We start from the raw sequence: 27,651 nt of genomic DNA on the forward strand, positions 1-27,651 counted from the left end.
CCGCCGCGCCTCCTGGTCCGAGGAACAGCCGAGTCCGACGTCATCCACTCACCTGGTCGAGGTGACTTCAGCCGATACCCTCCTGGTGCCCACACGATCGCTGGCTAGCAGTTGAGAACTGAGTCCCCTCTGCTTTCAGGTTTCCTTCATCCCCGATCCAGGCTTGGATCTCGCTGAACATCGTCACTGGTCGCCTGCCAGCAACTTCTTCTTTCAGGCTCCTGAGACTACAACGAGGACTCCCGACTTCTTGCCGAACCTCCCGCAGCCGCAGCCTCTGGGCTAGGTAACTCGAGCATTTCGGTGCTCCATCGCAGGTTCGCTCTACAAGTGTCCAAGTCCTTTTTTCGTTTAGTCCCACTGATCGGATCACTCCGGAATCAGTAACTCCAGACTCTAACCATTCACATTTCACTGGTAGTGTAGATGGTTTCTCGTGCCCCTCGGGCATTTGTGTAAATTGTGCAACTTGAAGTATTTTCGTAAGAGTTTTGTAGTGTGCTTAGCTCCCTGACTCATAAAGAGCCAAGGTAGTCTTGTTATAAATAAATATCCTTTATTTTCATAACAACTTGTGTGGTGTCCTTTCACGTGGTGTTCAAGGGGTAACTGTGGTGGTAAAACAGCTGGCTTAACACGCCCTCTAGAGTTTAGCCTAAGACTGCTCGTGTCCACGCTACTAGGATAGCTGGTCTATAAGGTTGACTTACAACCAATCATCAATAAGGGTCGTTTGGAATGATACACAGTGATCACTAGAATAGTGAGCACTACATATCAGGCCAACTTCTCACAATCATGGTTCGCAGACCCACCACCGGGGTTGGTATTGCTTGGGTATCTGTTCTAAGGTGAGGAATCTAACTAACGTGTTTCTTTCAGATGAACAAGTTACTTACCTTCGGTAACGATGTGTATGTAAGAAACATTAGTTAGATTCCTCACCGACCCACCCAGCCTCCCCGTTCTGCGAACCGACATCTAGGGTTAAGGCTATCCTTTTCAGGGCCCTAGACTTTTTGGCACCAGTGTCGGTCTCTTGCATGGCTCTGCGTTCCTGGCGTGGAAATCTATGTACAAGAACTGACGTCAGCGCGCGAGGGCGGCGTCTAAGTACTCCGACGTCATTCCGGCGCACGATGCCAACGACGGACGCGGAGCCGCAGACGACGCCTAGGGGTATTGCTACAAAAATCTTTCCGGATCCAGCGTGACATCAACCAGGACAATCAGTGATTTACGCGGGGAGGCGAGGTACAGAAGGATATCGTCAGCGTATAGGGACACGCGGTCCTCATACTCGGGGGTCCAACGGAGACCACGGATGGAAGGGTGCCACCGCAGCCACTCCGCCAGGGGTTCCAAGGCCAGTGCAAACAGGAGAGGCGACAAGGGGCAACCCTGTCGCGTGCCTCGTCCCAGCGCGAATGAGGCCGAGACTCGTCCATTCACCACCACCTGCGCCAATGGGCCCGAATACAACAATTTGACCCAGCTGATGAATCCCGGTCCAAATCCAAATTTCGCCAGCATCGCCCAAATGTATGGCCACTCGAGTGTATCAAACGCCATGGTGGCGTCTAAGGACGCCAAGATGGCCGGCTCCCGCACAAACGGAACACGCGCGAGCACCCCGTGCAGGCGCCGCAGATTAAGGGCCGTGTTGCGATGGGGTATAAAGCCGGACTGGTCTTGGTGGACCAGATCGCCCACCACGCCGACCAGCCGGTTGGCGAGCACCTTGGCGAGGATTTTGGGCTCCGCATTCAAGAGCGAGATAGGCCTATAGGATGTGACTCGTTCTCGGGGTCTCCCCTCCTTGTGGATCACTACAATTGTAGCCAGACGCTGGTCCGGCGGGAGGGAGCCCCGCGAGTGGGCCGCCAGGAACATCGCGCGAAGGTGGGGTGCCAGCACATCCGGTCGCAGCTTATACAGCTCGATAGGGATACCGTTTGGGCCCATGGCCTTGCCAGATGCGACCGAGCGTATGGCAAGGGCAATTTCATCCGAGGTGGGAGCAGCCTCCAACGACTCCCTGTCCTCCACCGAAAGGGAGGGCAGTGCGATGTCCCGAAGCAGGGCATGGGAATCCTCCTCCGAGCAGGGAGAAACCGGGGAATACACCTCGCGGAAATAATCCGCGAAGCAAGAGACAATGTCTTCTGGCTCGGTGACACGTACACCATCCATACTCTCGATCAGCGGGACCACACGATTCGCTCTCTCCTTTTTATCCAACCACGCAATCAATTTACCAGCCTTATCACCCACATCATACAGTCGCCCCTGTTGCTCTCTACTGAGGCCCCTGGCCGCCTCCGTGACGAGGGCCCTATAGGCCGCCTGCTTAAGGTGTAGAACATGTAGCGCGGCATCCGTCACCCCACTCCCCAGGTCACCCTCTAGTTCAGTAATTTCGGCTTCCACCCGGGTCACCTCCTCCTGTTCGCGCCTCCGGGCATGGGAGATAAAGGAGAGGGCCTCCCCTCTAAGAACTGTCTTGAAGGCTTCCCACAGGGAGATAGCCGAAGGGACAGACCCCACATTCTCCTCAAAGTACCGCTGCAAGGATTTAATCAAGTCGGCACGAATAGTGGGGTCGCGCAGGTACCATGCATTGATTGGAGCTACCCTGCCCTCCCCCCTCGGGAAGACATCAAAATGCAACAGGAGCGGGGAGTGATCTGAAATACCCCGCGCCAGATGGCGCACCTCTCCCACTCTCCCAGCATAGGCCGCAGGGACAAGGACATGATCAAGCCGCGAGAGGCTACCATGGGCACCCGAATGAAAGGTGTACTGCAGCTGCGTGGGATGTTTTAGTCGCCAGCAGTCTACCAATCCCAATGTATCTAAGAGGCCGGGCAGCCACGCCTGAGCCCGGGGGAGGTCCCTAGGGGGGTAACGATCCATAGTCCCAGAAGCCACCGCATTGAAGTCTCCCCCAACCACCAGAAGCCCCCCCGGGAGGTCAAGGAGGAGGCGCCCCAGGTCCGCAAAAGTGGTAGATTGTAACCCCGGTGGGACGTACACTGATACAAAAACGACTACCTTGCCCTCCATTCTCCCCACCAAGACCGTGTAACGTCCCCTCTCATCATGGCGCACCTCATCTATTTCCAGAGGGAGCGAGTTCTTAACCATGATGCCCACCCCCCGCGAGCCCGATGTGAAGCCCGAGTGGGCCACCAAGCGATAGCCCCGCCGATTCATGGCATAAAAGGAATTACCAATAAGGTGTGTCTCCTGCAGAAAGACCACATCTGGAGAAATTCGTTTCAGATACTGCAGGACCACACCTCGCTTAATCCTATCCCCCAGTCCATTAACGTTCCACGACAACAGAGTCAAATCCCTACCCCCCATCACATACAGAAGCCATCATTTGTCCCCCAAGGAGCACCTCAAAAACACCAACACAGTAAAGGGTTTGCCTTGCGGTAAAAACAAACAACACCCCACCCCAACCCACCCGTCCCAACAGAACTCCCCCCTCCCTGCACCCCTGCATGAGCCCAGACAGCCCCCCCAAAGTGCAGTGTGCCTGTCGCCCCATAGATGAAAAAACTAACTAGTCCCCCAGAGGAGGAGGGAAAGCCCCCAAGAGACCCCGCACGACCTCCACAGGAGGGGAACATACACGAGCAGTCAATGATAACAATAATATTGTCCCGAGCAAGGCCTACTATTTGTCCCTCAGTCCTGATCCAGCGGGCCCTCCCCACCAACCGCACCCCCCCCACCCCCCCGGCCCCGATCACCGGGCAAAGTGTCCAACCAGTCCCCGGCCGCCTCGGGACGATCAAAAAAGTGCGTGCGGCCATCCACCTCTACCCTCAGCTTAGCTGGAAAAAGCATTGCGTACTTAAGGTTCAGGTCCCGTAGGCGACGTTTAACTCCGAGAAAACTCAGTCTCTGCTTTTGGACCGCCGGAGTAAAATCAGGATAGAAATTGACGTCCATGTTGTCGAGTCTGACCGGTCCTTGTAGCCTAGAAGTCTGCAGGATAGCGTCCCTGTCCCGAAAATTGAAAATCCGGGCAATGAGAGGCCTCGGCGGGGCTCCGGCCTTAGGTCTTCCTCCGGGGACCCTGTGGGCACGTTCCACCGCAAAGAGTTTACTCAGCCCCCGGGGCTGGAGATGGGTGAGAATCAAGTCCTCCACAAACAGATCCGCCGCCGCCTCCTCTCGTCCCTCCGGCACCCCAATAATGCGGACATTGTTCCTCCGGGCCCGACCCTCGGAATCCTCCAGTCGACGATCCATCAGGGCGCTCGCCTGGCCAAGCCGGCGCACCTCCTTTTGGAGGGCCGCCACGTCCGTAGTGAGGCCCGAGGTAGTGTGGGCCAAAGAGTCGACCCGGTCATTCGTTTTGGACAAATCGGCCCTTACCAGGCCCACATCCACGAGGACCGAGTCTATCTTCTGCGCCAGAGTGTCAAAGCGCTGGTCCACCGAGGCCTTCATCTCGGCGATGGCGCCCATGACGTCTCGGAGGGTCAGATCCGCGGGCAGAGCAGGAGCATCAGTCGGGCCCGCAGGGGACGTACGCGGCGCCTCAGGAGATCCCTTCTGGAGGGTGTAGCGGTCCATGTTGTTGGACTGATGGGCCGTGCCACGGCGGGTCGATTTCACCTTTGCCCGGTCGCCATCTTGCTTTGTGGACATGGTTGCAATCCCCAAATCGTGCCAATCTCCTCGAAAGGGCCGACAAACCAGTTCACGGGCTCCGGGGGGGGGGCGACCACAGGTCTGCAGGCCGATTCACAGACGGCGGGTCGGCCGGGCACCCGGGCAAGGCCACACCACCGCACACCGCCCCGCAACCCTACCTCGCCCGTCAGCAAGGAGGGCACAAAAGCGAAAGTGAAAGTGCGGGGTACGCGGGTCGCCCAGCCTTGCCCGCCGCTGTTGTTCACTTTGTCTCCGGATCGCCCCACTACTCCAATCCGGGGGGCCGGCGTGGAGAAGGCCGCAAACCTCAATCGGTGCTCCCGCCGGTGTCCGAGGTCCGATTTGGAAACGGAAAACGGGTGTCACCTCAGCTCGGGCTCACAAACACAGTCCCCTCATCTAGGACAGGATATAGTCAGGATTAATGCAGGAGGTCGCGGAGGTCCTCGGGAGCCTCGCACCTATGCGGCCATCTTGGTTGCGCGCTAGGCTCCTCCTCGCCGACTGGTGTTTTAACCTGGCATTCCCTATCGTCCTAAGTGGCAGCCAGAGGAGGGAGCCTCCTAAGCTGTGGTGTTGCGTAGGGTAGCTGAGGCCTTGGACCTTGAGCTTCCTACGGTGGCAGTCAGGACTTATCTCCTGACTGAGGTGCTTCAGCCGGCAGCGGCCTCTTCGGAGCCCCTGCTGCCGTTCAATGAGGCCCTCACAGACATCCTACTGGGCAGTTGGTCTAGGCTCAGCACAGGGGCTCCTGTGGATAGTGTGATTGCCCGAAGCCACTGCCCTGCTCCGGGCGATCCAATTTTCCTCTCCCAACACCCTACCCCTGAGAGCTTGGTGGTCCAAGCATCAACACCCAAAGGCCCGTTCCCTTCTGCTCCCCCAGATAGGGATAAGAAGTTGGACCATCTTGGGAAGATGTTTTCTTCCGCCAGCTTAGGACTGTGGTCGGTGAACATCGCATGTCTCTTGGGCCGTTACACCCACTTCGTGTGGGACACGGCTGCGCTAGTGCTACCACAGTGCCCGTAGAAGGCCCGGGCCACACTACACCGCGCGGTCGCGGAGGGGAGAGACGCAGCAAAGTTTGCCATCCGATGTGGGCTGGACACCGCTGACTCGCTGGGTAGAACGATTTCTACGTCAGTAGCCCAAAGGTGCAATGCCTGGCTGAGATTCACTGGCTTTTCTGGGGATGTCCAATGACTCTTTTGGACATGCCCTTTGATGGCCGTCGCCTGTTTGGTGACAAGGCGGACAGTGCGCTCGAGCGCTTCAAGGAACCTAGAGCTATGGCTAGATCCTTGGGCATCGCTGCCACCTCTCGTCCTCTGCAGTCTGCCTTTCGCCCCGTTCCTGACTAAGAAAGGGTTGCCCCAACACGTTCCACCCAGGTCCACAGGTGTGAGAAAGTGCCATCTTTATTGCATGGTATGCCCCCACTTTTTGCTGAATTGCTGAATGTACTTTGACTGTGTGTGCCCTGGGCTCCTGCCAATCAGGTGCCCATGGCCTATATTCCTTCCCTAAACCAAAACCTCCAACCCAAATTGGCAAACCCTGGCCACATGTCAGCCCCTGGTAAATGGTACCCTAGGTACCCAGGGCCTTGTGACCAGGGAAGGCCTCTAAGGGCTGCAGCACTCATTGTGCCACCCTTAGAGGCCCTGTACCCTAACACCCACACACTGCCCTTGCAGGCTGAGTGTCTGGGTACAAGACAAAACAAAGAGTCGACATGGCACACACCCCTGTGTGCCATGCCCACCACCTCCTCTGCCCTGGCATACATCAGCCACCCCTAGAGCTGGGTGCCTGTGCCAATGGTGTGGGCACAGGAGCAGGAGCCCTGTGCCCCTACAGTACCCAGGTCCATTCCTGGGCCCTGTAAGTGCAGTGCTGCCATTTAAGAATACATGGTGCTGGGAGCTTGTCAAACACGAACTCCACAGCACCATAATGGCAACACTGAAGACTGAGAAGTTTGGTATCAAACTGCTCAGCACATTAAACCCACACTGATGCCAGTGTGGGATTTAATGTACCAAGCACCACAGAGGGCATCTTAGAGAGGCCCCCTGAAACCTAACCTACAATCCACGTCGGGTCTGAGAGGCTGCCTAGGCTGCCACACAGCAGACATGTTGCTGGACCCCTGGGTAGGAGAGCCCCTGCTCTCCTGGGCCTGCAACAATGCACATCCTGGGTGAGGTGCTAGGTCTCCTCCCCAGGATGGGCAGGGGGAAGCTTCAAAGGCATGCCGCCTTTGTGAGCTTCCCCAGGCCACTTGCAACCCCCACTCTGGCGGACGCTTGGCCGGAAACCCCAAATAAGAACAGGGGATGTGCCAGCCTGCCAACCCCAACCCTCAGGTGGGGGAGGTGAGGTGAAGCACATCTCCGGGCGCTCGCCATCTTGAAGATGGGAAACCCTACCCAATCAGGACTAGGCTACTGCCCCTCTCCCACAGGAGGATGGCAGAATAGGGTGTGTACCCACCCCAGGACAGGGACCCATTGGTCCCTGCCCTTTACCTACCTGTAACGCCCCTAAATCTAGTATTTACGGGCACCCTGAACCTTCCTTTCCCAGATTCCAAAATCCAAAGAAGAGCTAGAAGAAAGAAGACCTGCCCTGCAGCTGCTAAGAAGAGGAAGACACCAACTGCTTTGGCCCCAGCCCTACTGGCCTGTCGACCCTCAAACCTGCTCCTGCTCCAACCCGGCACCTCTTGTGGCCAGCAACCTCACAAACCGCGGAGGACCTGGCTACCTTCTGGCTCTAAGCACCTGGGTCTCCCATGAGCAGAGGCTCTGCTCAAACTCAGCATCTAATCCCTGGCATCAGCCCGGAACCGCGAACCCTTCACACTCTGCACCCGCCAAGCCTGGCCTGTGCCGGAGTGAACAAAGACCATGAGGAAGACCCCACGGCGACTGTGACCCCGAGTCCGGCACCCAAGGACTTCCCTCGACGCTCCTGACGACGCCTGCAGCCTCAGAACCAGGGCCCCCCCCCAACCGCGATCAACAGAGGGTAAGATTTCCCGACACCAAAAGGCACCCCTGCACTCGGTGCCCCGCGGCCCCCTGTGCCCAACTCCGGGGTACCTACGTATCCTCCAACTACCCAACTTACCTCTCGAAGTGGTGGTGGCACCTGAAGAATCTTCGTCCCCGAGCTTGCAGTCTTTTTCTAAACCGGAGCTTTCCCATTGAAATCAATTGAGCGCCTGACGGCTCAAAAGCACCCTGCACCCAGCCGCCCGAGTGGCCCTGGCAGTGTAACCTTTGCACCTATCTACTTCCCCATTTGCCCTGAGCAAGTGACCAGGAGCCCAGCTCCCTCAGCCGCATGGCCTGCTAGTCAGGAGCCACCAACCAAGGCCCCCTTGCCTTCCATAGGATAACATTGGGCCTAATTCTCTCTGCACCCGGCTGCCCCTGTGCTGCTGAGGGTGTAACTACTGTACTTACCTGACCCTGGGAGAACCCTGAGTCTGTGCCCAGGACCTTAACTTTGCCAGTCGAGTACTTACCTTACAGCAGATAACTTAATTTTCTCCATAGGGTAATATTGACTGGTTTCTTCTGAAATTTCTTCTAAGTGTGGAGTTTTCAAACCGTAAAATATTCACCAAAAATCAGCTGAGTAACGAAATTACTCACCTGCTATTAGGTGAGCTCACAGTGCTGGATCTTGGTGCCCAGCACTGACCCAGAAAAATATTCACAACCGTACTTACCCCAATTTTCTTCCCCAGGAAACCATTGACTGTTTTTCTGTGAAATTTCTTATAAGTGTCGATTTCTACAAACTTTAATTTATTCTTTAAAAATCTTATAAATTGTGAAAACGTAATTACTTACCTGTTTTGGATAAAGGTCCCAGTACTGAGTCTAGGCACCCAGTACTGGATTACAAAAGTAAGACGAACATACTATACCTGCAACTTGAATTTTCTTCCATAGGGAATCATTGACTGTTTTCTATGAAATATTTTCGAAGTGTCAACTTTTAAAATAGCAAAATATTGTCTAAAAATCATAACCGTAACTAAGACGACGTTTATTACTTGTTTCTAAGTACTGACCCAGGACAGAATCTAGGATCCAGTCTTGGAATCCCAAAAGTAATCCTAAAAGTAATCTATTGCAAATAACTTGAAACTTCCATTGAACTCAATGCATTATTTATTTATTTTAAACATTTATATAGCGCAACTGTCACCTGGCAGGTATCCTGGCGCTGAGAGATTACTCCTAAAATGAAAAGAGAATGAAAAGAGACGGTAGACTGGGGAGGGGTTGTGAGGGATTTAGGGGAAGAGCCAAGTTTTAATCCGCTTTCTGAATGGAAGGAGTTGTGAAATTTGGCGGATGTCGACCGGCAAACTATTCCAGAGTTTAGCGGCGGCCACTCTGAAGGATCTTCCCCCAGTCCTTACCTTGTTGAATCTGGGTACCCTCACAAGGCAGGCTGAGGCGGATCGGAGAGTTCTGGTGGGGATGTACCAGGAAAACATTTTTTGTAGGGATCTGGGACCAGTTCCGTGTAGTGCTTTGAAGACAAGGCAGAGTGCTTTAAAGGCTATTCGCTGCTTCAAAGGGAGCCAGTGTAGCTCGGCTAAGGCTGCTGTGGCCGAGGATCTCCTGGTCCATCCGAGGGCTAGTTTGGCTGCGGCCGACTGGACTCTTTGGAGTCTGTCCAGTAGCACAGCTGGGGACTCGAGCAGAAGTGCATTGCAATAGTCAAGGCGACTAAAGATAGTGCACCTGACTATTAGTGCTCGAGCCTGTGCGGGGAGTAGTGGCATGATTTTGCGTAAAGAACGCAGTAGGGCCGAGCAGGTGGAGACTGTTTTGGTTACCTGCGTTTCCATGCTGAGTTTGTTGTTTAGCAGAACACCCAGATTGCGGACACTAGTGACCGGCTGTGGTTTTTCTGGGGTTTCCGGGGGCCAGAATTCCGTGGGGAATAGGCGAGGAATCCGGCTCCCAGTGCAGAACAGTACCTCGGTCTTGGAGGAATTGAATTGCAGGGAATTATTGTGCAGCCAGCCGGCTGTATCTCTTAAGCAGTCGTGGAACGATTCCATGGGAATTGAGTCTTCCCCCTCCCAGGAGAGGATAAGCTGGGTGTCGTCCGCGTAGTTTATAGTTTTCAGTCTGTGGGATTTAATCAGGGTGATTAGTGGTCTCAGATAAACGTTAAAAAGGATCGGGCTGATGGACGAACCCTGGGGCACCCCGTGAGGTACTGGGGAAAAGGCGGATTGAAAAGGGGGGAGGGACACCGCCTGTTTCCTATCTCGCAGGTATGAGTGGAACCAGAGCAAGGCGGTGCCGTCGACCCCTGCCTCTCTGAGCCTCTTTAGCAGAATTACATGGTTGACCGTATCGAATGCGGCAGACAGGTCCAATAAGATCAAGGCCACTGCGTGGCCCCTTTCTGCACGCATACGAAGTTCTTCCATGGCTGTAAGCACAGCCGTTTCGGTACCATGGGCTGGGCGAAATCCGAATTGGAAGTCGTCCAGAATGTAATTCTGCTCTAGATGTGTCGATAGACAGGAGCTAACCCAGCGTTCCACAACTTTCGCCGGAAAGGGTAGGAGCGATATAGGCCGAAAGTTAGATAGACACTCGGGGTTCAATGAGGGTTTCTTTAGCAGCGGGGTGATGAGTGCTTGCTTCCAGGGGGTAGGGACAAATCCACAACACAGGGATTGGTTGCAGATCCTACGGAGGGTGCGGAAGAGTTCAGTTCCACACGCTTTCCATGTTTTTGGTGGCAACGGGTCGAGGGGGGACCCAGAGGTGATTCCGTGTGCCATTCTCTTGAAGTCTGCTTCCGAGATAGGGGGGAGAGTCTGCAGACATTCCCTGGGTAAGAGTCCTGGGCTCAACGGATCGAGGTAAGTCGTGGCTGCCCCGGGGGAGTTGAGATTATCTTGCGAAGGGGGAATGGCAAGATTGTGAATGATGGTCTCAATTTTGTCCTTAAAGAACTGTGCGAGATTATCACAGAGGGTCTGTGTGGGGGGGATGGTTTTTTTGACACAGTCGGGGTGGATAAGGTTGTCGAGGATCTGGAAGATGCTTTTGGAGCTATTTGCGGCATTGACTATGGTGGAGCAGTAGTAGGTGGATTTGCTCTCAGCGATGGCAGATTTATATTCCAGGAGCTTGTTTTTCCAGATTATTTTGTTTGTGTCGCAATAGCCTTGTCTCCACTTCCTCTCAGACTGTTTACAGGCTAATTTGAGGGTTTTCAGGGAGTCATTATACCATGGGGCAGATGCTCTGCCTTTAGGTTTGCATCTTTTTAATGGAGCTATGGAGTCCGTAGTGGATAATATCCTCGTGCAGAAGGCTCTGTAGTTGTCTTCAACCGAGTTGATAGGGGAGAAACTATCTTCCACGTTAAAAACGGCGGTGATAGAACTCCGTTTTTCCAGAGCTTTCTAGTCTCTGTACATAAATTCTGGTAGGGCGCTATGATTCGGCGTTCTAGTTTTTGTGCTGGTAATGTAGAATTCAATAAGGGCGTGATCTGTCCAGCTCATGGGCAGAATGTCGTTCAGATGTATTAGTTCAGAACTGGAAAAGATGAGGTCAAGTCGATGACCTGCTGAGTGGGTAGGTTGCTTAACCAGTTGGTAGAGTCCCACGCTTTCGCAAGAGAGCAGGAGGTTTTCTAGACCAGTGTCTAGACTACCGTTTGGCCAGAGGTTGAAGTCCCCTAGGATGATTAGTTTATTGTGAGAGGTTGCCATGTTCGTAAAGGTGGTGAGTAGCGCTTGCTGTTGTTGGGAGGTGAAAGTCCCTGGAGGACGGTAGCAGATAATTGCCGTAAAAATACCTCCGGAGTGGCAGTTTATGGAGAGGCCGAGGATCTCGGTCCCGGGGACTGAGTCCATGTCTATGGTGTTAATGTGCCAGGAGGCTCTGTAGATAATATCTACTCCACCACCACGGCCTTTGGGTCTGGGAAGGTGCAAAATTTTAAAGTCCTGAGGGCATGCCCATGCTAATTCAATGTCACAATCTGCGTGAGTCCACGTTTCGGTAAAGAAAAGGACGTCCAGGTGATGAGATTCGATGAGGAAATGAATTTCGTTAGCATGCTTTGGCAGTGATCTGACATTCAGAAGGCCTACCAGGAGCAGACCCTTATATGCGAAGTCATGCAGTGGAAAGGCGGAGTCAGCAAAGATGGGCTGACCTTCGTGTGCGAATTCTCGCAGGTTGAGCAGGGTTTCACGGGTATAGTGTGGGGTTTGCGAGCAGATTTGAGCAGAGTTTTCTGCGCTAGTCGCGTCCTCGTCGCGGACGAGCGCAGACGAGCTTGCCTTAAGCGCGGCTTCGGCGCGCCATCGTCGCGCCCGCTGCGCTCGTCCGCTGCGCTTCCGGCATGGATTCATGCTTTATAGTGGGTGCTCTGGGCGTCGGAGGGGGGGGGTTGTGGCCAACAGAGGTGGGCGTGGCTCGTGGCTCCCTCGAGCAGGCAACGGCGGCAGAAGCGAGCGTTTTGGCCGGAAACCAGCGATTAGATCTGCTGCTCGGCGTGGTTTGAGGTAGGTGCCAGGGGTTGGTGCAATAGTGCAGCAGTTTTTAAAATCACAATGTACAATGTTAAAACAAAGATTTTCTATAGCGCGGCTCCCGGCTTTTCGCCTCAGGAGTGTCTCAGTAAATAGTGCAGCGCTAGTGATCAGCGCGCTCTATTTGTACCTGTGAGGGGGGGCGTGGCCAACCGAGGTGGGCGTGGCTCGTGGCTCCCTCGAGCAGGCAATGGCGGCAGAAGCGAGCGTTTTGGCCGGAAAACAGCGATTAGATCTGCTGCTCGGCGTGGTTTGAGGTAGGTGCCAGGGGTTGGTGCAATAGTGCAGCAGTTTTTAAAATCACAATGTACAATGTTAAAACAAAGATTTTCTATAGCGCGGCTCCCGGCTATATATATTATTGTGTTTAAAATTGTGTTGCCTATTGCAACCACTTGTAACTTTCTACAAAAGCCAATTGCACATTGCAAAAGTATTTATATAAAGCATCTCATCCTGACAAAGTATATTTTAATACCTATTGTTGGTTCTAAAATACAACAAGCATATATTTTTTTTATATATATATACCTTTGGCCTTGAGTTCAGTTATTGAGTGTGTGAGAATATTTGCTGGCTGAGTGTGTGCAACAAATGCTTTACACTGTCCTCTGATACTGCCTTACTGCTCGACCAAGCTACCTCTTTAGAGAGTAAGGTTCTATCTAACTTTAGCCTCTGTCAAACCTCTGGGGACTGTGGACTCTGTACACCCTGTACCTATTTGGGAACAGTATATACAGAGCCACTTTCTCACTACAGGCCGGCACAAGCTACCCTGCCACTGCACGGCCGAGGCTTGGGACCCAACTTCGTCGGTCTGGGGGCCAGCGGGCGGGCCAGTCCACCAGGGCCCCTTCTGTAGCAGCCTCTAAGCCTTCCTAGTCTGACTTTTTAGGGCCACCAGTTGCTAGTGGGCAGCAAGATCTGCCATCACCTCACCCACTGGCACATCACGTCGGACAGGTGGGTTTTGCAGTTAGTTCGAAGGGGCTACTCCCGCCCCTTCGATACTGCCCCTCCCTCCCTCCATTCCACCAACACTCCATCGCTTGTCGGAGGATCACTCCGCCAGGAAGTTACGGCTCTCTTGGCCAAGGGAGCTATGGAGCGAGTCCCTGTCCCAGAAGTAGGTCGTGTTTGTTACTCCCACTACTTCCTTGTGCCCAAGAAGAACAAAGGCCTGCGTCCTATCTTGGATCTCAGGGACGTCAACCACTTCCTCCGGAAGGAGAAGTTCAAAATGTTGACATTGGCTAAGGTTCTGTCTGCCGTCGACCAAGGAGACTAGATGGAGCGTTGAACTTGCAGGACGTTTATTCCACATTCCCGTCCTGCCAGCCCACAGGTGTTACCTATGGTTTACGGTAGGCCACGAGCATTTTCAGTTTACGGTGCTCCCCTTTGGCCTTACCAGCTCCCCTTGGGTGTTCACAAAAGTGATGGCAGTGGTCGTAGCTCATCTGCGCAGATCAGGGGGTCCAGTCTTCCCCCATCTCGACGACTGGCTGTTTAAGGCGGGCTTGCCCCAGGCTGTCGTCTCCCACCTCCAGACTACGGCGGACCTCCTGCATTCGCTAGGGCTCACTATCAATGTGCCGAAGTCGCACCTGATTCCCTCTCAGAAGCTCATTTTCATCGGAGCAGCTCTGGATACAGCGCCGTTTCGGGCTTATCCTCCGAGCAGCGAGTCCGGAATATTTGGGCTATGATACTGATGTTTCTGCCTCTATTCCGGGTTTCGGGGAGATTGACCTTGAGGCTGCTGAGCCTCATGGTCTCCTGCATCCTGCTGGTGGATCATGCCAGGGGCTCTGCAGTGGAACCTGAAGTTCCAGTGGGCGCAGCATATGGGGTATCTTTCCGATGTCGTCCAGATCTCGGAGGCCACTGCACACCAATTGCAGTGGTGGCTAACGAGACAGGATTGGGTCAATGGCAGATCCCTCTCACTTCCACAACGAGACTTCACAGTGGTGACAGGTTTGTCACTTCTGGGATGGGGTGGTCACATGGGAGAGGCGGAGATCAGAGGCCTCTGACGGAGTCCGGGCTCCACATCAACCTGCTGGAGCTCGGGCGATTTGTCTTGCACTGAAAGCATTTATTCCTTCTGTCAAAGGTAGAGTTGTGCAGGTCTTCACGGACAACACCACCACCATGTGGTACTGCAACAAACAGGGTGAGGTGGGGTCGTGGACCCTGAAGGGGCTCTCCACCTCTGGCCGTGGCTGTCCCTGGTGGTTCAACACCTGGCAGGTAAAATAGCACAATTACACGTCAGGCCCTAGGGGCGAGCCAAACCATATACTGAAATAGTGGTATAAGAACCACGACTTAACTAGACACAAGGCCTAGAGCCTAGGATGCTTGTTTCCAGTCCAGGGAGGACCTGGCTTGGCAGTTCGGGCTGGACTGTCCGCATGAGGTACAGGGTCAAGACTGATTTGCATATAGCTGTGTTCAAACTGGAATGGCATGGTGAGCAAAAAAACGATGGATTTAGGCCTAGATCTCTGTACTGGGGAAAATGTATGACATTGTTCTGCATTCTGTCCATCAACTGTTGTTTTTGCATTTGTCACCCCGAGTGGGACGGGTGTGCCCAGACGTGGGTCCCGTGCTCTCCATGCCACTGGAATCAAGCTAACCTGGCTGAAGAGGGGTGAAACCCCAAAACTGGTCCTAGGATGCTTGTTTCCAGTCCAGGGAGGACTTGGCTTGGCACTCGGGCTGGACTGTTCCCATGAGGCACAGGGTCAAGACTGATTTGCATATAGCTAGGTTCAAACTGGAATGGCATGGTGAGCAAAAAAACGATGCATCTCTGTACTGGGGTGAATGTATGACATTGTTCTGCATTCTGTCCATCAACTGTTTTTGCAAATTTCACAGGAGACTGCACAAGACAAGTTGTGGTGGTTTCTGGACTGTGATTGGTTCAGTGGCAGTCCCCTCTCCCTATCCCACCCAGAGCTGACAGTGGTGACCTGTGCATAGACCCTGGGCTGGAGCGATCACCTGGGAGAGGTGGAGAGCAGAGGCCTGGCTCCACATTGATCTTCTGCGAGCCATCCAGTTGGCATTGAAAGACTTCCTGCCTGTGAGAAGTTGGCCTGATGTATGATGTCACTAGTTCTAGTGTACACCTTATATCAGTCCAAACAACCCTTATGGTGATTGGTTGTAAAGTCAACCTTATAGACCAGCTATCCTAGTGGTAGCATGGACAAGAGCAGTCTTAGGCTAAACTCTGAATGGCATGTGAAGCCAGCTGTGATACCATATATAATCCCTTGAATACCAAATGAAAGGACACCACAACAGATATATATATAAAATAAAGTGTATTTATTCTAGTCAAACCCTCAGCACTCTTTATGAGATTCGAGGTAAGTACAACACAGTCTTATTCAAGCATACATTAAGTCACACAGGTAAGTAATACAGTTAGGCCCTAGGGGCCACGCAAACCATATACTAAATAAGTGGTATAAGGACCACTGTCACGGAAATAGGATAGGCCTAGGCCTAGGGAATCGCTGGGGCTACACTACACTAGCAACAGTTAGGAAGTGGGAGGCCCACGGGATTCAGGTGCAGAGTGGAAACACTCACGCGTAATGCGTAAAAGTCAATAGAATCACTAGCAGTTAGAAATAAGCAGTTTTAGGACACTTCTGGTATAGCTAGAAAGTCGAGACTCGGAAACTAGACCCTAGGATAGTCAATACCCTTGTGAGCACCGAAGTACCCAAGTTACCTAGCCCACGGACTGCGGGTGCATAGGTGTGAACTTGCGTCGGGTTTCGTCGTGGACTTCTATGGATGCCTGAAGGAAAGTTGCTGACAGGCAGTCAGTGAAGAGTGTCCGGTGGATCCCAAGGCTGGGATCAAGAAGAGAGGAGACCTGCAAGCAGAAGGGACAGAGTCAAGGTCACTAGCCAGTGACCACGTGGAACCAGGAAGGAACCAGGCGATGTCGTGAAGATTGCAGGTGAAGGTGAAGCTTGTCGTTGCAGCCACGAGGACCAGGGAACGTCGAGGACGACCAGGACCAGGAGGCGAGCTGTCCCACGAAGACTCTTGCTGTCGGCGGCGTCGAAGTTGGACTAGGACTCACCAAGCCTTGGCAAGCGGAACCCACGAAGAACGGAGGACTTGCTTCTGGTGCAGACCAGGAAGGTCTGGGGTGCTTCTCTTTTGCAAGGAAGCGGGAGCCAGTCTGGAGGAGCCAAACCAGCGGTGAAGATTTCAGGGTGCGTCGTCACAGAGGCCACTAGCCAACGGGCAAGCAACCGGACAGGCGCGGCAAGCAGGAAAATGCAGAAGGGCCCCACGCAGGACTCGTGGAGTGTGGGGGGCTGATCTTCGGTGCAGATGATGCTTGGGGTTGGGGCTTCTCAATCCCCGGTGCACAACTTCGAGGGTACCTCAGAAGCTGCTCCGGAAGATACTCGCCACTTTTCCCAGGTAGCCGGTCCCACGTCTCTCGTCGCCTCCACGGATCTCAGCTCGGCTGTGGATGTGGATCAGGGTCGGAGAAGTCTGGAAGTCAAGGCTCTGGTCGGGCTCTGCAGTCGGTCCCTCGTAGAACTTTAGCAAAGCAAAGGGTAGTCTCTTGATGGTGCCTGTTTGCACAGGGTAGCCACTCCTTGGCCACAAGGGATTCTTCAGTCTTCTTCTTTCGTCGAATGTCGAAGGTCCAGAGTTTCTGTTCAAGTTGCAGGTTCAGGATAATCTAATCTCCTGGGGCCCAGCTACCACTCTTATCCAAATCTGGGGGGCTGGGTTACCTGCTAGGTCACGCCTTATGGGTGGGACCTGGGAGGGGGGTGGTTACACCCCCTTCCCTTTGTCCAGTTTCGCGCCAGGACTGGGGCTGGAGTGCCCCAGCACCGGTTTGAACTGGACTATGCATGGGACACCTTGTGTGCCCCAGGCATGTCTCATTCCTTTCAGCCCTCCCTGCCCCAATACACTAAAGTCTGTCTGGGGAGGTGCTAGCACCTCCCCAAGCAGGAAACCTATTGTCCAAGCCTTCCCGGTCGGGATCACTCCCAGCAGCAGGAGGCCTGACTTGTCTGTGGCAGCTGCATCCATTTTGTGATGCTGAGGCTTTGGTTAGAGTTAAACAGCAAAGTAGGATTTTAACATGTCTCTCCCTCTAGAAGGGAGGAATAATATCCTCATCACCAGAAATGGTATGGGGGTATTATTCCAAAGTGTTAGACACCTTACACGACATGTTTTGATAAAGCCAAACCATAGTTACCATAACCGTTTAAGATTACAAGGCACTTTAAGAGTATATGGTAGGCTATATCATAGAACAGCTATAAGGACATGGTTCCGAAAGCTGCAGACAGGCTCAGCTCATGCTAAAGCACCATCTCACATGTTACCAAGCACTCTGCCTCCAGGATTGTTAAGGCCTGCCATAGGAGTGGCTGATAGGTACACATGTGTCTATTTTAAAGGTAGATATAGGTATACTATATCTAAGCAAGGGGTGATTACACGACCTTGCCCCAGCTGAGTGATCAGCCAGTTGTGTCTGATTGGAAGGCCAGACCAGGGGTGGCATAATACATGCTGCAGCCCCTGGGAGGCCTAGGGTACACCTATGCCCTGGGTACCTAGGGTACACTGTACAGGGTCCAATAAGGTGATCCTTACCAATTGGTTATGTACCTAGGGTACATGGAGTCCATTTTAAAGAGAGAGCAGACAGCCTGAGACCCTGAATGGCAGGATCTCAGGCCAACTATGTCGAAAAACCAGCTAGACACTAGGCAAAAAGTTGGGGGTAACCATAGTCAGATATCCACCTTCCTACACTGCCCTCAAGGGAAGGCTGGTGAATGCCACATCATGTGATATTGCAATAAACAGGGGAAGTTGGTGTTGTGGACACTGTGCCAGGAGGGGTTGTGCCTCTGTAGATTTCTGGAACATCAAGGGTTTTTCCTGATGGTGAAGCACCTAGTGTGATCTTTGAATGCTGGGGCGGACAAACTTAGCCGCAGACACCTAGCACATCATGGGTGGGAGTTTCACCCGGAGGCTGGTCAGGGTCTCTTATACGCAATGGGAGAACCTTAACTCCATCTCTTTGCCTCCTCCAAGAATGCGCAATGTCGGGAGTTCTGCACGTTGGCATTCCAACATTTCTCTCTCTCTCTCTCTTTGAGACTCATTCCTCCTATGGTGGCCCTCTGCTGTTCCCTCCTTCATGCTTGTAGATTGAGCGTATGTGTGCCATGTCAAGCAGCACTGCCTAAGGTATACGTAAGTCACCCCTCTAGCACTCCTTACAAGCTCTAAGGAGGTGTGCACTATATCTCGGGCATGAGCAGATATGGCCCTACAATATCGAAGTCTATTCTTAATATTGTAAGTGCCACTGAAGCCATAGAGAGTGGAACCTGGACAACTCGAGTTCCCCAGCACCAAGATGGCTTCACTGAACCCAGGAGTGTTTGGTATAAAAAAACTCCTCTTAATAAACCCACACTGTTGCCGGTGTGGGATTTATTAAAATATGTACCCAGAGGGCAAATATGTACCCAGAGGGCGCCTCAGAGGTGCCCCCTTAAAACCTACCAACCCTGGTGTGGTCTCTGACTGGCTTTAGGCAGCCTGCCACCACCGGGCATGTTTCTGGACCCCTGGGTAAGAGCCCCTGCTCTTTGAGGCCAGAAACAAAGCCCATCCTGACCGGAGGTGTCACAACTATTCCCCAAGATGAGCACAGTGCTCGAGAGGGAAGCTTCAAAGGCCTTGCCACCCAAGGTGGCAGCCCCCAGTTCAAACCCCCACTTTTTGGCAGGAGAACCTGCAGGAAAACTTAGTGAGAAAAGGAGGTGTGCCCCCCTTCGCCATCTCCACCCCTCAGGTGCTGGAGGCGAAGTGAAGCCCATTTTTCAGTGCCCACCATCCTGAAGATAGTGGGACTTATGCAATCAGGGCTAGGGCTATGTCCCCTCCCACAGGAAGGTGGCATCATAGTGGGTGTAGACACCTCAGGTGAGGGGCCCATTGGTCCCTACCAGTTACTCCCCTGTAACACCCCTAAATCTAGTATTTAGGTGGATCCCCCAACCCTGAAATAAGAATCCTGTCGACCTAAGAAGAGCCAGACACTACAGAGTTGGACCAGCAGAGAAAACTGCAGAAACAACTGACTTTTTCCCAGCCCTACTGGCCTGCCTGCAGCCCTCAACGATCCTGCGCCAGAAGACGACCCGTCCTGCAGTTCAGCGACCTCCAAAGCCTTGGGATGACTGCCAGCCTTTGACAAAGATCAAGATCTCCAGAGGATAGTGGACCTGTCCAGAAGAGACTAACCTTAAGAAAAAAAAACACTGCTATGAGAAACTGCGAAACCTCTGCCAGACCCACCTCTGCACCCGACGCCCACCCCCGAGTCCAAGTGTCCCACCGGTCCTGTGAAGATTGCCCAGCACTTCTGAGAGAGAGTCCACCGTGGGCTGACCCCTACCGGACTCCATCTCGACACCTGCAGCCTCAACTCAAAGACTTCCACAACCTGCCCAGTAAGACTTTATCGATGCCTAAAGACACCACTGCACCTGAAGCCCCAGGGCCTGGGGGAGCACGACCAACGGTGTCCGGACATCCCCTAGCATCTCTACTTACCTGGGCAGCTGTGGGTTTTCTTTTTTTTCTAAAATTGGTGTAGATCTCCTTTTTGAGTCGTCATTTATTAATCAATCACTGTGTGCATAACAAATGTCTTACACTTCTGTGTGTTAGACCTAAGGCTGCTCGACCACACTACCACAAATAGAGCACTTGGAGTTTACATTTAGCCCTGTACACTTCCGGGGGAATCTCTGTACTCTTTGCACAATATAACCACTTAATGGTGTGTCATATAAAGAGCCAGCATCCTACAGAGGGTAACCCTCTTTCTGGTAGAGAATCAATATAGCCGCAGTTTTCTCACCAACTCTCCCCTTTCTGTAAATTGGGCTTTGTTCATTTAAAATGTTCTCTAGTCTTTGAATCTGCACACTGGTCGAAGCCAATTGGATGCTGGAGCTCTACATCTTAGGGCGCCAACAGCCTCAAAAGCAACTGAGTCAGCGCGCATGAGTGTTGCCTATTTTCGCTCTGCACATCATTTCCACAGCAGACCGGTGTCCGTGTCGCCGTACTGTGCCACCTGACAGTCTGCAGAAGTACTGCTTAAAGGTTTCTAGATATAGTCTAATGCCAGGGGGAATCTTCAAACTGTGAATAATCTGCAGTTAGTCTAAAGCAGAAAGAGACTCTGCCGATGGTAAGTTAACTTGTGTATCAGCATAAATTGGGAAGAACTGGCCCCTAAAATAGTTTGAACGTTCTATTTGTTTTTTTACTGAGCTCAAATTCAGTTAACTTGATTGTCTATTAACCTAATCCTCTAGTCTAGTGTTTAATTTTTGGAATTTTTTTTTTTTTTTTAGAGTTTAGTTTGCTCATCAAAGAACCAAGAATCTCGGTCTCAAAAATGTGCATCTTCGGTTGTACAGAACAGTGACAGTCTTAAATCTCCTGTTGAGTCAGAAAAAGCACATATCACTACTGAGCTAACAGGAGATTCTTTCATGAGGAATATATCCCTTGGTAAGTACTTCATCGAAGGATGTTTCACAGAATAACATCAGTTCTATCATTTATGGTTTTTCTTAGAAACCGTGACTAAAACAACCTAACTCGATCATGTTGCTTTTTTATTATTGACACATAAGATATTATGGATCCTGAATTTAAATTACTTGCACATAATATTTTGCCAATATTCTGCTAGGTGACCTTGAGAATGTTTATCTCCTAGTGTATTTCTAGTTAAATCGAACTTATTTTTGGTTAATCAACTTATTGGAGTATACTGCTCCATCTAGTGATCCATACACCTTTGTTGCTTTAAATGTTTTGTTTCTAGGAAACTCAACTTGAAAGTTGAAAACTCATGACAAGACCGTTGGCCCACATAGATTGCTTTTTTCAACAGACTTTAATATAGTATCCTAGTGTGTGCTCATGTTCTGACAATTCGTTAGGTGCCTGTTTGAATTAAAAGCCATTTGTACAGTTATATTGGTTGTTAGATATGTATCTAGCTTGATCTGTCACTAAATTTCTTTATTCAGTTGGTTAGCTCTAGTTGAAAACATTTTCTCCTCCCACCCTTGAAAGTCAAAAGTATGTAAATTGTGTTATTGTATTATTTTAACAACCATTCTCTGTGTTACTTAAGAAATCTGTGTGCTTCCACTCTTTTTCCTAAAGGATAATCTTGCACATATCATTCTACACATGTACCCCATTCCTTCACAGACTGCGAAATTGATGTTATGGAAGCAGTCATGACGTATGATTCATCCCATCTTGTGTGGTTCTTAACTAAAGTATTTGATTAGTATCGCATTGCTTCATCACTTCCTCCTACTAGTCTACAAACATCCTTTACTCAGCATTAAACATCCAGAATTCAAACCTCCGTTAGAAAGAGTTTCATACTGTATGTACGAATGTTGCAGTTCACTTTGCAGTATCCTGGGCCACTCCAACTAGTAAATACATTAATGAAGATGATGATAAATATCTCCAGCCAACTGAAGTCTGACTAGATCCCCAGGGAGGTCTTAATTGAGTCTTGGGTAAAATATTAGGCATTACTACCTGTAGATCAGGTCCAAGGTCATCAGGCTATGGATGGATGCAGACAATAAAAAATAATAGGGCGGTTATTTTTCAGTGCTATCTTGTGCTATAGCACTCTAACTCTTATTTCAGCTGGCCAGTCCCACCCTCTGTCAAGGATGTGTGACTGGAGATACACACGAACTTCATTATGATTTGATTGCAGTAACACAACATAACGTGTGTATTTGAAAAGTGCACGTTGACCCAAGGGTATCTTGGCACTGATAACAGATACTTATTGTTACCCAACTCAGTGGTACTCGTGTTAATGACCTCAGAGGGTGAAAGGCTAAGTGGACCAGCCGGGATTTGAACTTGTCAACTAGTCCAAATTAAGAGGTGAAATCATAAATATAGGAAGACCTGAAAGCAATTGTGTACCCTCAATAAACCTTTCTTTCCTCATGTTTTACACATGTGGGCTGTGCCTAGTGAAAATTGTGTTTTATTTGGAAGTTACAGTAAGGACTGCTAATAATCGATTTCTGCCAGGCATTTCTGCCAGGCATGTGTGCCTGTGTTCGTTTGAAAGCAGTGTGGGGAATGGTTTGGTCCTGCTGAGAATATGCAAGAGTTGTACAAGCTAATTTATCTTTTGTTCTGTGCAGTGTTTGTCATTCATGCTCTCTTATGGTGCATTTCACATTTTGTGCGGAAAGAACAAGCGCACAGCTTGACATGTTTCCAATCAATGCAGAACACTAGCATGCAGAGAAAATCCATCTGAATCCAGATTAGCTGCCATGCTCCCAAAGTGCAGGCCATGGGGGCCAGAGGACCTTGGGGTTGGCAACATTAACATTATTTTGCAGCGTGGATCTTTCTGGATTCACTATGCTGTGCATTATTCCGCGGTCTGGTGGTTGGGTCCGGAATCGTAGTCTTTCTTTTGTCTTTTTTTTGTAGCCCAGGTGGGCGTCGACATCCCACCATTTGGTGTACTTCTCGTGACGTCGGCATGCTTCCTACGGAAGTCCCACCTTAGGGCGCCATCTTCAGATTCTTTTTTCCGCCGTTGGGTCTGGATCGTCACCGAGAAGCTCCAGAGTTTTTTTGCGAAGAAAGAAGATAAAGCACGAGTTTCATTGGAGAAAAGTTGAAGAAGACTTCAGAAAGAAAGAACGATGAGCCGGGACGACGAAGAACGAGGAGAACTTCGGGATCTTAGACGTCCAACGGAGAATGCGCACTCAGGGACTCTGAGAGCAGGAATGGACAAAACACCTTTTAAATTCTGCCGTAACTGCCACCACAAATAAGCGCAGAAGGACCAACATCCGGTCTGCAACCTTTGCCTGCCAGTCGACCACGAGAGCAAGGACTGCAACGCCTGTTCCGCCTTCACACCGAAGACACTCCGGGTGAGAGAGAGGAGAGCCAACTACAACATGGAAGGCAAGGGAAAGGCCCCGTCCATGTACGACCTGGGCCTCTCCACCGACGATGAAGAAAACGTCGCCGAGGGACCTGATGACTTCACGGTCGCAGAGACCGATAGGAAGACGTCTGACAAGGTAGGAGAGACGTCGAGCACAAAACCCCCGACTGAGACTTACTCTCGAAAACCAGAGTCTAAGTCCTCGAAAGGAACACCGGCGCTGAAAATTTCGACGACCGCGAGTGGATCCAAGGACGAAAAGCCCAGCGGATCCTTCGAGAAGGACTCCCAGGCGCCGAAGACCGCCGAAAAGCAAAGGTCTTCGAAACAGGCCCACGAAGTTGGGCGTTCGACTACGAAAGACAAGGTCGCGTCGACGCAAGCTCCGTCGAAAAGGCCATCGCTCGACGCTGAACATGCCTCCGAAATGGAAAAGAAAAAGAGAAGGCTCGAGGCAGAGATGGAGAGCATCCTTCAAAGGAAGAAGGAGTTCGACGAAAAGATGAAGAAATTCACTATCCCAACAAAACCGCCGACGGTCATAGTCGAGGTCGAAGAGCAGGACGAGTTTGACGCCGAAGAGCTGTCAAACTCCCGAAGAAGAGGAAGAAGACCTCTACTATGAGGGAGAAGAAGAGGAGGAACAGCAATCGAACTACGGCTCGGCACCGTCGACGACACAAGACCTGGATTGGCAGGACCTCGACGCCGAAAATCCAGAGGAGCCAGTGGAGATTTATCCTTCGATGCCTTCGCCGCCAGATGATATTCGGGCTTACAACATGGTCGTCAAAAGCGTGGCTGCAGCTTTTGCCGTGAAACTAGAGGAAGAAAAACCGAAAGCGGATTTTTTACTGGAAACACTGCTCCCCATCCAAACTAGGAGCCAGTTCCTCCCCATGCTCCAGAGTGTCATGAACCAGGGGAAGGAGGCGTTCAAGGACCCTGCAACATGCAGGTCCATCACGCCCAGAACAGAGAAAAAATATAAACATTCCTCCCAGGGCCCTCCATACATCAAGGGATCTGTCACAGCAGACTCCATTATTGCATCTACAGCCAGAAAAAGGGCCAATGTCCCGGCGACCTCTGGACCACCTCCTGACAAGGAGAGCAAAAGGATGGACCTCACTGGCAGAAAAATAGAGAGAAACGCGGCAATGCACTGGCGCATGGCGAACTTCAATGCCCTACTGAACAGGCACCAGTACCAACATTGGGACGAAATGGGGGACCTAATCAAGCATCTCCCTGAACAGAACCAGCAGAGAGCTTCGCATCTAGTAGAACAGGGGAAGAATATAGCAAATTCATGCCTTAAAACAGCGTTGGATGGGGCAGAGACATCAAGCAGACTGATGGCAATAGGAATCACTGAAAGGAGGCAGGCCTGGCTCAGAATTTTAAGATTCAAGCAAGAGGTACAGAACAACATCCTGAACACCCATTTCAACGGAGAAACGCTGTTCGGGTCACCAGTGGATGAGAAACTCACCCAAGAAAATGAGACGGCAAGGTATATGGGGGCCCTGCAATTCAGAGGGATGAGAAGAGGTACCCCGACACGGAGACCTTACGGAAGGGGAGGAAACCAGCCGGGAACGTCACATCAAACATTCCAGCAAGGCCAGCAAGGCGAGAGTCAGGGGCAGCAGAAACAAGGCTGGCAGTATCAGCCTCGGGGCCAGTCCTTTCGCAGTAGGGGAAACGGACGAGGACAAAGAAGAAGAGGGGGAGACCAACCCACCTCAAAGTGACTTCACACAGAGGAGAGTGCTCACCTACAACATCCCTCCAAGGGTAGAGCATGAGAGATCCAACAAAAGAGGGTTACACGAAGCAAACGCCTACGAGCATGCAACACCGGTAGGCGGCAGACTCCGATTTTTCCTCCAAGAATGGAGAAAGATAACAGACAAATGGATACTCAACATCATACAGTACGGATACTGCATAGAGTTGGAAAAGAGACCTCCAAACAAAACACCAAAGAGACGGAAACACTCAGGACAAGAGCTAGCACAACTCGTAGAGGAAGCACTATAGCTACTCCAGAAGAGGCCATAGAACCAGTACCATTCAAGGAAAGGAACAAGGGAGTGTACTCAAACTACTTCCTGGTACCAAAGGTGGACGAAACACTAAGACCCATCCTGGATCTACGATTCCTAAACAAGTACGTAAGGACGCAAAAATTCAAAATGACATCCCTACAAGAATTACTCCCACAAATGAGAGGCGGAGACTTAATGTCCACCGTGGATCTCAAAGATGCCTACCTGCACATCCCAATGAACAGGCAGCACAAAAAGCTATTACGGTTCACCATCAACAAGGAACGCTACCAATTCATAACCTTGGCATTCGGGCTAAAGTCCGCACCAGGGTTTTCACAAAATGCGTTGCAGCAGTAGCAGCGTACCTGCAGAGGGAAGGGATTCATGTGTATCCTGACCTCGACGACTGGCTAATAAAGTCAAGTTCACGCGACAAATGCGAGGAACACGCACAGCCCTAAAGGCCTTCCAGAGAAAGCTGTACAACCAAAAAGTGTTGATACAAACGGACAATACTACTACAATGTTCTACATCAACAAGCAGGGAGGAACACAATCGTTCCCCCTATCCAACCTGGCTCAGGAGATTTGGAGATGGGCCATCCCACTCAAAATAGACCTGCTGGCCATACACCTACCAGGGAAGGACAATGTGGAAGCAGACTGGCTCAGCAGGCAGACTTCAGCATCCAACGAGTGGGAGCTCAATGGACAGGAAACGTAAAGGCTATTCAGAAGGCAGGGTACACCAACAATAGACCTGTTTGCAACACACCGGAATGCAAAATGCCAAAACTTCGCATCCAGACAACCAGAAAAACAATCCAAGGGGAATGCCCTATGTATAAGTGGATGTATGTCGTTACAATGCACACTTTTACAACGCATGCACTTACAACGCATTTTTTACAACGCAACATCCACTACAACGCATTCCATTACATCGCATGATACTACAACGCATTTTTAAAAACTACCTTTACAACGCATTCCATTACATCGCATACTACCTTTACAACGCATACCATTACAACGCATAATATTACATTGCATTTAAGGTAAGCATTGGATAGTATAGGGGTAAAAATTACTATTCTTACTCCAGGGGGTGCAACAGTAGGGAAGGTGTTGGATAGTATGGGGGTAAAAATTACTATTCTAACTCCAGGGGGTGCAACAGTAGGGTAAGTGTTGGATAGTATGGGGGTAAAAATTACTATTCTAACTCCAGGGGGTGCAACAGTAGGGTAAGTGTTGGATAGTATAGGGGTAAAAATTACTATTCTAACTCCAGGGGGTGCAACAGTAGGGTAAGTGTTGGATAGTGTAGGGGTTTTAATGTAATATTATGCGTTGTAATGGTATGCGTTGTAAAGGTAGTATGCGATGTAATGGAATGCGTTGTAAAGGTAGTTTTTAAAAATGCGTTGTAGTGTCATGCGATGTAATGGAATGCGTTGTAGTGGATGTTGCGTTGTAAAAATTGCGTTGTAAGTGTAGTACGTTGTAATAGTTGCGTTGTAAAGGTTGTTCCCCGTATAAGTTGGTCAAGGACATTTGCCTACGCTTTTCCACCACTACAACTGATACTCAGGGTACTCAACAAGTCCAGGACCAGCAACATGACGCTGATCCTAGTGGCACCACAGTGGGCAAGACAGACATGGTACTCACAGATAGTGGAAATGGCACAGGGACCTCCACACAAATTCACCAAAAGAAAGGACTTGCTCTCCATGCAAAACGGAGAGGTTCTACACCCAGAGCCAGAGAGCCTCGTACTAGCGGCTTGGCTCCTGAAGACATAGAGTTCGCACACCTTAAGCTACCTCAAAGCACAATGCGAGTGCTGCGGGAGGCAAGGAGACCAACAACACGGAAATGCTATGGGGAGAAGTGGAAGAGGTTCACATTGTGGTGCAGCAAAAATAAACTGCAAAATAAATTGACAAGGGAATCAACGGTGCATAGATACCTCACACACCTGCTAAAGGCTAACCTATGCTCATCCTCGCTAAGGGTCCCCCTAGCGGCGATCGTAGCTTACACACGAGGTGAGACGGGAGGAAGTTTCTTTAAGTCACGAGTAGTAAAGAGATTCCTGAAAGGGGCAAAAAGAATAGCGCCACCAAAGAGGATGCCGCCACCGGCGTGGAACCTCAACATAGTCCTTACGGAACTTATGAAGGCGCCCTTTAAGCCCATCCACAAGGCCT

General features: G+C 51.1%; 1 protein-coding gene across 3 annotated transcripts in view; it reads left to right on the plus strand.

Annotated features, from left to right (window-relative positions):
* Positions 1–27,651, plus strand: part of CEP295 (centrosomal protein 295) — a 510,218-nt gene that overhangs the window by 360,003 nt on the left and 122,564 nt on the right. For all 3 annotated transcript variants that reach the window (XM_085621392.1, XM_085621393.1, XM_085621394.1), the window contains one exon: positions 20,758–20,917. In XM_085621392.1, coding sequence (XP_085477518.1) covers positions 20,758–20,917 — 160 coding nt within the window. The remainder of the gene's footprint in view (positions 1–20,757; positions 20,918–27,651) is intronic.

This window comes from Triturus cristatus, chromosome 8 (genome assembly GCF_964204655.1).
Source record: "Triturus cristatus chromosome 8, aTriCri1.1, whole genome shotgun sequence".
Taxonomy (NCBI): Eukaryota; Metazoa; Chordata; class Amphibia; order Caudata; family Salamandridae; genus Triturus; species Triturus cristatus.